General features: G+C 40.7%; 1 protein-coding gene across 1 annotated transcript; it reads left to right on the top strand.

Moving 5' to 3' along the window:
• Positions 1 to 1,290: 1,290 nt before the first annotated feature.
• On the top strand, positions 1,291 to 10,586 carry cgrrf1 (cell growth regulator with ring finger domain 1). Its single transcript, XM_084083042.1, has 6 exons — positions 1,291 to 1,478; positions 4,724 to 4,860; positions 6,429 to 6,600; positions 7,414 to 7,561; positions 7,925 to 8,032; positions 8,514 to 10,586. The coding sequence occupies exons 1-6, from the start codon at positions 1,375 to 1,377 to the stop codon at positions 8,856 to 8,858; spliced, it is 1,014 nt and encodes a 337-aa protein (XP_083939168.1). The 5' UTR covers positions 1,291 to 1,374; the 3' UTR covers positions 8,859 to 10,586.
• The last annotated feature ends 45 nt before the right edge of the window (positions 10,587 to 10,631 follow it).

Genomic DNA, 10,631 nt, shown 5'->3' with positions numbered 1-10,631 from the left:
TTAATAATAATAATAGCCTACAAAACACTGCATTTTACTAGAGCGCTCAGTGGATGATAGAAGCTATGTACGTGCTCCTCCCAAAATGCGTGTAAAATACGCATCAATGGTACAAGCGCGATTTATGCTAGAAAGTGGCCGATCTACAAGCTCATAGCGCGTCACTTCGTGCCGCGCTATGAGCTTGTAGATCGGCTACTTTCGCCCCGAATGCATAACCGTGACCCCCCCCTCACGGGCCACCGTCCGAGTACGGATCAGTGTTGCCATGTCTGCTTATTTTAAGCGACTTTCGCCTTGTTTCCTGTGAAGTTTCTTGTATAAATATGAATACAAATATAGTTGTGAGTTGCGGTTTTTTGGGCTTGTTTCTAAAGTGTAGTTGCTTATTTAGGCTTGTTAACTAATGTTGTTTAAATGTTGTTTCTTTTCATCTCAAGGACCCCAAATTATTATGAATTTGTCCTTGGACCCGCATCTGAAAATATGTTTGCGCCATGGGACCCCGTGCAAGATTTGTGTTTTCATTTTAGGGGCAAGGCCACTTGGCCTTTGGTGTTGTCCATTTTTTTAGGGCACAAAGGCCAAATGCCAGGGCAGGAAGGCCATCAAATTAAACATGATTTAAGTCCATTGAAAGAATTAATTGAATTTAAGGGTAAAGGGGATGATTTAAAATGTAATATGTAGAGTCTGCCATTTTTTAAATTTCATTGCAGATAGTCTACATTGTAGAATATCTGCAATGAAATAAAAAATGTATGGTATTTAAAATCTGATCCATGCTCAGTCCTGCACCAATCAAAGTTACTAGATTGGTTTAAAGATGGGGACTCAGGAGTTAAGAATTCAGAATCTCAACAAAAGACACTGGAAAGAAAGAGACACTCACAAGAAAGAGACACTGGTGTCTACATATTGACAAGAAAGAGACAGAGGAGAAAGTAGTACAGTCAGCTGGTATGGGGCATTAAGGCTACTCCTCAGGGCATGGCATTTTTTTGAGGGGCACAAAGCCCTGAAATTCCTGCCCTGGTTGTTGTCACTTTTTTTTCAAGAATGTTTTAGAAAATAGCAGATCTACAAGCTCACAACGCGTCGCATTGTAGATCTTGTAGATCTGCTATTTTCAAAAAGCCGATGTATTTAGGTTGAAAGTGACAGTGTCAGAGTGGCTTCTTTTGGCCTTGTTTTTAATAGACCTTGGCTGCTTATGTCTCTCACAAGATATGGCAACACCGCTCACGGGCCACCGTCCGAGTCCGGATTGCGGAAGTGTGTGTGAGTTGTTGATGTTGATGATGATGTCAGTCGATGGATGTTGTTGTTTATCCTTGGATTTTAGGACAAAAATCGGCTTAGTATCCATATGAGATGGTCGCCGTGTTTCTAGTGACGTTGTATGAATACTCCCCGTTGTTTTACATTAGCGTCGTGTCGTTATGTTTCCTTGTCACCGCCGCCATGGTCCTGGGCTGGTGAGTTACTGTTGCGTCACATAATAATAATAATAACAACAACTACAATGATGTGGTAAATGTTGTCATTTGTCAACAACAATGTGGTGTTGTAATGTTAATTAAATACACTTTAAGGTTACATACCATACCGCCTCGTTTTAGGATCAGCATTATATTTGTAATGCATCTAGCCTGGGATCAAGACTATTATATATGTATTTTATAAAATACAACATATGATAGTCTTGATCCAAGGCTATAATGCATCTAATATTTAGTGCCTTGTCACCACGTGGGTAACAGGACAGGTGGGCAGACAGGGCACCAAGGAAGAGTGGGCACCTCGGTGTTAAATTGGCTATTTTCCCCAAAATGCTAAATACAATATTTGGAGACTTAAAAAATATAAGTACATTATACATTCAATTCAATTCAATCTTTATTTCAGACCCAAGGGATATCCATATCACGATAAACACACAACACAATAACACATAAAAAATAACATCAAATAAGAATAAAATATACAATAAAAAAAAACTGTTCAGTTTTTTCGAACATACAGGCAAGTTCGCCAATGGTGCCACAGTCTAGAGGAGAACCTGACAGAACTACGTAATAGGTTTAGTTATGACAGCAATGATGTCATTTACTGACTCAGATGCTAGCTCTGCTGATCTCAGACAGGGACAAATTGCAGGCTGAAAAAGCCCTTAGCTCTGAACTAGGTAGAATCTGCACCTGGCTCGCTGATAACAAACTATCATACACCTGGGCGGGTAAAACTGAATCTATTCTCTTTGGGTCCAAAACAAACCTCTGCGAGGCCAACGCCTTCACAGTAAAAGTGTGTGACAATGTTATCACAAGAAAACTACTAATCACCAGAAGTCTTAGTCAGAAGTCAACCAAAGAACAACAGTTTTGTACAAGTTGTCCTCTCTGGTCAATAATACATTGAGGACTCTAGCAGGAGCACTCATCCAATGTCACTTCGACTATGCATGCACCTCATGGTACCATAGCACCACAAAGGCCTTAAAAACAAGGTTCCAGACATCCCAAAATAAACTGGTCAGCCTACTGCTTGGCCTCACATCTACAACTCATTTAACCGCTGCTCACTCAAGGGTGGGATGACTCAGGGTAGAGGACAGAGTACAGCAACTTGCAATGGGCCTGGTCTAGCCATAGATTACGACCCTCATAGATGTATTTTATCGATTCTGACAGTTTCAAGATTGAAAATGTCAGAATCGATAAAATACATCTACGAGAGTCGTAATCTACGGCTAGGCCTGGTCTACAAGATATACACTACACCACAAAGACACCCATATGTACCTGTCAAACTACTTCAAGAACGTCAATGACGTCCACAATCACACCAGAGGGAGCTCCACTAATCACGTTCAACCCAGATTTGGCTCTAACAAGGGATTACATTCGTTCTACTACTATGCCACAAAAATGTGGAATTCCCTACCATGAGTTATAAAAACATGTGAATCCTTAGTTACTCTCCTTACGCTCTAAAGGAGCACTTACAGGTGGCTGCAATTTGGAACTGGCCCCTGTAAAAAATCAAAGCCCCCCCCCAAACTGTTTACTGTACATATTTTTATTTTAGATTTCTACCCGTTTATATGATGTTTTTGCATAGTAGTGTATATTTGTTTGTCATCGATGTTTGAATATTTTGATGAATTGAGTACAAAAGACCCCAATGGAAACAAGCCATAGTGCTTTCTTGGGTTTAAAATCCTCTTAACAGACCTTGTGTTGAACTGTACTTCCCTGTGCTTGCGTTTGCAAACTGTTAGTAAAGTATCCAATCAATCAATCAATAAATCGATACATAAGATTGCGCAGCACAGCAGAGCAGGTGGGTCTGCTGTGCTGCGACAACACTAACAAACATCTGGCTTGCACTGGAGCTTCTTGGAGCTCTCAGCAGCAGAGAAACCTGATTAGAACATGCTTAAAAATTCAACAATTAAGGTCTAATATTTCTACAATTGCTACAAATTGCTGCAAAACCTGTATATCCAGTCATTTTGGGGCATAAACTAAAGTTGAAGGATAAAATTAAGTCTGATAATGATTTACTGTGCATGTTCACATCATATTATGTACACAGGGTGATTTTTCAAATATAAAATGATTTTACATTTTGACCAAAATAGCCAAAATGATGTCACAACAAAGACACTGCTGCATCGGTGTCGCTTGCCAAAAAGAGCTGCAGATCAGTTCTTTTTTCCCTTCTTTTCTTTGGCAAGCGACACCGCCGTACTACAGAGTATAAATTAGGCTTTTAATCTATGTGGGTGACAGGGCTATAATTATTGTCCGCATCATGCCAGGGAATTACTGTTGTTGGCTTGGCGTGAATTCAGTGTTCTGTGCACTTTAAGTTTATACATATTTTTTCCGTGATTGTCAATTAATGTAGGCAATAAATTAAATCAGTTTTTGGCAAGTACATCATGGCTTTCTTTGGCATTGCTGCCAGCAAGCCCATAAAAAAGAAAGAAAAAAAAGACGGGGTCTAATAATAATGGTCTGCTCTGTCTTCATACTGATGACATCAGCCCTAAGGGACTTGGGGACAGTCATACAGTACAAACTGGCCTCCAAGTATAGCTCCAGACTGGCCACAGCCTGCAGAGTAAGGATGGGACGATATGAAAATGACAAGTCACGATTATTGTGGCAAAAATAATTGTGATTAACGATATTATCGCGATAATCAAAATATGATTCAAACTTAAAATGCCACTTTTGTTGCCACTTGAACCCCCAGCATCCCCTATTCTGGGGGGAACTTTTGCCAAAAAATGCCGATTTACAAGCTCACAACACGTTGCAACAAGCTTGTAGATCGGCTATTTTTGACGAATCGATTTGTACCAAATGTTTTATCAAGCATAGAGGATTTAAGTGGTCCTGAATTTGCAGCTCAACAAAAGACAATTCATCCTAGTGTGTGACGGAGGACAATTTCACGATAAATTAAAACCTCTGCAATACGATTATTGTTAGCATTTCTTATCACGATAAACAATAATAACGATTATTGTCCCATCCCTACTGCAGAGATGTTGGAACTGAGTTTATTAACAAAAATAGCATAGTTGTCTTTGAACAATTTGAAAAATATTCAGGTATTGACTTCGCCGGTGTTGTGTTTTTGTGAGATTAGCCAGGATGCCCTGTTTTTTGAGCACACTGTCCTAGACTTCTCATTCATTGCTCCATAGGTTTGGCTTTGATGTGCCAGTGATCCTACGGAGTTCTGATGAGTCGGAATCGGTGTTACCAGTACCAGAGAAGAGGATGGTTCAGGTGACCAATCCCTTTGCCCTGGAGGTGGGCTCTGGGCCGGCCTCCATTACTGGTAAGAAGACATTCACTCACCTCTGATACTTAAGTACCCAGGTTTCACTGAGGTTTTTTTCACGCCTAATTCAAATGGGACCAGCTTGTTGATGAAGGGATGATGGTGCTTCAGCTACTAAACAAATGCTTACAGTAGTTGACCAAATGTCTTTGACAAAAATAGCCGATCAGAGCACACAGCACGTTGTATTGTGCCGCTATTTTGGGGTAAATGCTCCCCCAGAATATGGATGCTAGGGTTCAAGTGGTTAAATATTGACGTGAGAATCTGTGCAGGCCAGTGAACCAGTGATGTGCATTGTGCCACCAGTAATGTTTTCAGTTGTCAGTTTTTATCTCCTCTTAAAGGAGTAGTTCACCCAAAGAATTACACACCCCATGAAACCTTGAATTCATGGAAATTGTTTTGTTTTTGTCACACTCCTGAGCCAATAATTTGATGACGGGTCATCGGTCAATAGGAGACTCCGCTGGTCATCAAATTATTGGCTCAGGGATGCGACAAAAAATAAATAAATCAAGGCTTCATGGGGTGTGTAACTGATAGAAAATTAGTACATTGTTGGGTGAACTACTACTTTAAGTAAAACTTCATCATGGATCATTTTAGTTTGCGTCGCATTCCTTCGCGGTGAATGAAGAATCCAAAAACGAAGAGAATACTTGATGAATTGACGAAAGCTGAGGGCAGGATTAACAACAGCAAAGCTGCTATATAAATCAGTTTATAAACTCCAACACAGCTCTGAGTATAATCCAAGTGTCCTGTATCCAGTCTGTGTCCTCATTACTTCCAAAACACCAATTTTCCCTCAAACTTGAACTATTTAAACACTTCTGGTGTAATCAGTCTCATGCATGAACGTGAGGTTCAACGCGAGCTGAGTTCACATGCTCGAAGGAGGAATGCTTCTGGGTGAGTGAGTGCATGTGAACAAACACAGACTGTTTATCCCTGAAGTGTTAAATAGTAAAGTAGAGCGAAAATACTTTGCTTTGGAAGTAATGAGGACACAGACAGGATACAGGACACTTGGATTATACTGTGAGAGCTGTGTTGTAGTTTATGAACAGATTTTCTATATATGTTTTAATGTTGTTAATCCTGGTCCTGGACTCCTGGTCCCATATTTTGTTCATTTTTAGACTCTTCATTCACTTTAAAGGTGAAACACAAACAGAAATTGACAATTTCAAGGCTTCAGATGGTGAGTAATTGATAGGAAAAAGTAATTTTGGGGGTGTCATTATAGGTGAAATATGCAGTATATATACACACGTAAAATAGCTGTTCTTCCGCTTGTAGATTGGCTATATCTGCTAATCGTCGTATGATGAAGTACAGGGGTTAATAATAATAATAATAATAATATGTGGTTAATATCTGCTATTGAAGGGGAATGAGTGAGACTCCAAAGAGGTCTATGTAATATAAATCTAAAATAAAATAAATAAATCTATCTGTTTGGTAAATTCCAAAGACTCACACCTAGAAATAAACAAACATGTGGCTTTGGTTCCTCTGCTCACCACACCTAACACATAATACATCTCCATTCCTTCTAGAGGGTGTATCTCTGAGACCTTGCTGCCTGGAACCATGCGTGTTGACCTGTTTCTGGGGTTGTGGGGTCCATGCCCTCCAGGGGGCTCTCCAGGCGCACCAATATGGCCACAGACTCAGCACCCCACAGCAGTTCCAGCACACCCTCCAATACCAGTATGGCCACAGCTTCCAGTATCCTTTGTGACTCGGTACAGAGAGTAGAGCAGTGGTTCTCAAACATTTTTAATTTCAAGGAGTCGGACCCCCATAAGTCTGAGAGTGTAAGGGTTACGGACTTGTAAGGGTCCATTTAGAACCCCCTGGAACCCCGAGGGTCCCTGGATCCCACTTTGACAACCACTGGAGTATTTGGAAGAGATAAAGTGTTCTTGGAGAGAGAGACACATACAGATATTTGAATTATTTAAAGGTAGGGTAAGTGATTTTCTTTGGTTAAAATAAGTGTTAAATAGCTCTATATTCTGATAGTAATCATTGCTATAGAGTGTTTGTTCAGTAACATGAGTCTCCACGTCTCTCCAGCTCTTTATTAAACAGAAAATGTATTTTCAGTTCAGAATACCAATTTTATCCAATCAGGATAGAGAACTCAGACAGGATACAGATTAAACAAATGAAATTGGAAGTGATGACAAAGAAATGAGCAGACACAATTGGAACTGAGACTCTATAAGAATGAAGCTGATAAATGGGTACTCTCTCCTGATTGGCTGACATTTTGTCACCTACCTGAACATTTATTTTCTGTTTATTAAAGAGCTGGAGAGACATGGAGACCCATGTGACTGAACAAAAACTCTATAGCAATGATTGCTATCAGAATATAGTGCTTTAAACTTCTAACAAAAAACATTTAGTTTTAACCAAAAAATATCTAATTATCCATGTTATTCATATCTTTCTAATATTTGGGAATCTGTGTTATAGTTGTATCCAATAAGTCCATGTCAAAGTATGTGATAAATCCCTTCACCAACCACTCAGAATTGGCAGTGAAGCTGAAGAAGAGGTTTGCATGGTCATACCAGCTGACATGGGAATCACAGACTTTGGCCCATTGCCAAGAGATCGCTACCCTCTAGTGGCGGTGTTGACTCTGGCAGAGCCAGAAGCCAGGGAGGCGTACAACATTGTGAGTCCCAGCAATGAGCATGACACTACCTACCTACCGCTGCACCTTAACCACTTAAAACCTGGTGGCCTTATTTTGGGCGTGGCATTGTAGGCGACATTAAAAAAAAAGTCACTTCTCCATTGGAATTAAAATATGCTTCTGGCACAGATACAGGAAATCAAAGTTGCAGTGTCTTGGTTTCATCATACTGTCTTTGGTCATACTCGGGGGAGTATTACATAAGAGCTAAATGCCCACCATGTGAATATGGTGGGTTAATATGATCAGTTGAAGTGTGTGAAAGCCTGTTTGTGACTCTTGTACCGCTGTTTTTTGTTGCTACAGTATATTCATGCTTCTGTTACTTGCTCTCCTGTCCAGGTGGCCAGTGTGACAGTCGTCCATGTACCTGATGACAAATATGGCCTTTCTGCACGCATCCTGTTTCAATACCTTCTCACCTCACAGGGGAACATGTACGAGCTAAAGGTATGGCATGTGGGGGGTGTAACCACTGCCGGGTTTATGCAGAGTTTCCACCGTTTTCGGAAATATTCCTTCATTTTCTGAAAACTTTGCTTGTTGGATAGGTCCGTCAAGTACTTGTCGCTTAAAAATGCTTTGTGTCAATCACCCTGAATGTAGTCACAGTATTTCAAGAGATGATGCAATCTCGCTCATGGTAGGACCTATTTCAAGCAATTCAAGTGAGAAAAGTAATAAACAACTTCACTTGCAGTGTACATTTCACTCAATGTGCTTCACCAGAAGTGCCTTGGGGATAAACACGTTGATATATTAAAAATATATTTACAGTATATAAAAAATGCTTCTTGATTATTCAGTTAATTGATAGAGTAATCGCCAAGAAAATAATCGATAGTTGCTGCCAATTAAGTGGATGAATGGATTTTTACTGGCTTTTATAACAAAACAATGACACCAGCGTGATGTCTCTCATTTCCCACAGCCTCTGTTCATGTCAGCAGAGGATGGTGAGTCATCTGTACCATCAGACGCGGACCAAAGCACAGAGCACCCAGAGGAGCCACAGCACAGCGACACGGAGCCCAGTGAGGCCCCGGACCAACCCGAACTAGAGGACGATAACGAAGACGACTGCTGTGAGGAGAAAAAAGGCAAAGACTGCGTTGTTTGCCAGAACGCGCCCGTGAACCGCGTGCTGCTGCCGTGCAGACATGCATGTGTGTGTGATAGTTGTGTGTCGCGCTTTCAGCACTGTCCCATATGCAGAGCCTTCGTACTGGAGTCCTTTGCTCTGTTACACGGGCCGGTTTTATTCGAGGAGGAATGAGTCCATGAGCTGTATTTAACAAGTTAATATTATTTATTAACACTGGATTATTATTAGTTTAGACCAAATAACAGAATATTCTATGTATATATTGTTTTATGTTATGTACATATTTATTCCATGGAGTTAAGTGTAATTTCTTTCAGAATATGTAGCCGAGTATTGGATTCATGTTTATAACAAACTCCAGTTGAAGTGAAGGTTTTTAATAACGAATTCTAAATGGAACTTTGTCTTTGGAATGTGAATGCAATGCACAAAGTGATGCGTACATTCGTACTCGTCGCTTAAAAATGCTTTTTGATTGCATTTCTCAACACTTGTCAATCACTCTGAATGTAGTCACAGTGGCCCTCATTTATCAACGCAGCGTATAAACCGGCGTATATTTTTCCATATATTCGGCCGTACACCAACGTCGAAGTCACATTTATCAACGAATCCTACACAGCCGATCCGAGCGTACATTTGTTCCCAGCCTTGATAAATCTCACGTCTGAAAACGAGCGTCATTTAAATAACACGCCCTTAAATATTCTCGAAACACCCTGATTTTACGACATGAAGAACCAGAATACGACCAAAGAAAGAGTTCAGCCGGCTCGCCTCGCTGCCTGTCAAGTCACACACACAAACAAACACACACACACACACACACACACACACAGGCACGCACGCACACATGCACACGCCTCTCTCGCTCGCTCAATCGCGCCCAACTGTGTCTTTCATAATCCGTTACGGTATAATTTTTGTCACGTAGGCTTGTAGCCTACATGAATGACATTATGATACCAATTACATCGCCATGAATGTAATACGTTTGTATATTTATTTACCCGATACCGAGCGTTCAAGTTACACTAAAGCAGTCAGGCTATATTCCCCATGAGACTCGGGCGGTCTGCAGACTGCAGTGATCCCGCGCCGCCACCCACGTTATAAGAGATTGGAGCGTCAGGTTTATATCCTTAACCCAGCCAGGTAGCCTATATAACTCTCTATGACATAACTCCATACCATAAGACAAGCTACTGTAAGTTTGTAGACCTCACTATCCATGAAAAGATGGACCCGACCGCGGGACTCCCGACGCAAAAGCGCTCGTAGATTTTGAAAATAGCAGATCTACAAGCTCACTACGCGTCGTGATGCGACGCTGGCTTGTGAGCTTGTAGATTTGCTATTTTCAATGCAGCCAGATCTACAATCTTATCTGAATGACTGTTAAAGCAGTTTGTTTAAATTACTTTATAAAATGTTATATTTTCACAGGGATTATTTATTAGTGTAGATATACATTTATGAGTGGAGTATGTGTCCAGATGCCTGTCAGACAGTCAGACAATGTTGCTCCACAGGTCTAGAATGGAATAAACGGGTGCAGCCAACGTCAACAACTGGTCTCGACCAGACGTGAGATCTCAGCGTACCATAGGATGAAGCCCATGTCAGGATATATTGATAAATGCCGAAAGGTGCGGTGATCTCGCCGTACGGCCATTATTTGGGCTGCACCGCGTTGATAAATGAGGGCCAGTATTTCAAGAGATGATGCAATCTCACTCATGCTAGGACCTATTTCAAGCAATTCAAGTGAGCAAAGTAATGAAGGGCTTTGTCATATGCAACAATGGTTAACTTACCAGTGATGGTGATTCTTATCACACATTGGAAGTCACATTTGTTTCCTCAAAAAGCCTGTGAATAAATTGATTTTCTGAAGTTTCTGTTCCTCGAGTGTGACCATGAATCATAATTATTTCACAATGA

Source organism: Gymnoscopelus microlampas (genome assembly GCF_963454915.1).
Source record: "Gymnoscopelus microlampas genome assembly, chromosome: 16".
NCBI lineage: Eukaryota > Metazoa > Chordata > Actinopteri > Myctophiformes > Myctophidae > Gymnoscopelus > Gymnoscopelus microlampas.
The sequence above is the reverse complement of the archived record's forward strand: the minus strand, read 5'-3'. Positions and strand labels throughout refer to the sequence as shown.

What these genes read in the sequence shown, in the direction of transcription:
- cgrrf1 (XM_084083042.1), top strand. Translation starts at nt 1,375, where the DNA reads ATGGTCGCCGTGTTTCTAGTGACGTTGTATGAATACTCCCCGTTGTTT. An exon ending in GCCGCCATGGTCCTGGGCTG is followed by an intron (nt 1,479 to 4,723) that starts GTGAGTTACTGT and finishes ATTGCTCCATAG; the next exon opens with GTTTGGCTTTGATGTGCCAG. An exon ending in TGGGCCGGCCTCCATTACTG is followed by an intron (nt 4,861 to 6,428) that starts GTAAGAAGACAT and finishes CATTCCTTCTAG; the next exon opens with AGGGTGTATCTCTGAGACCT.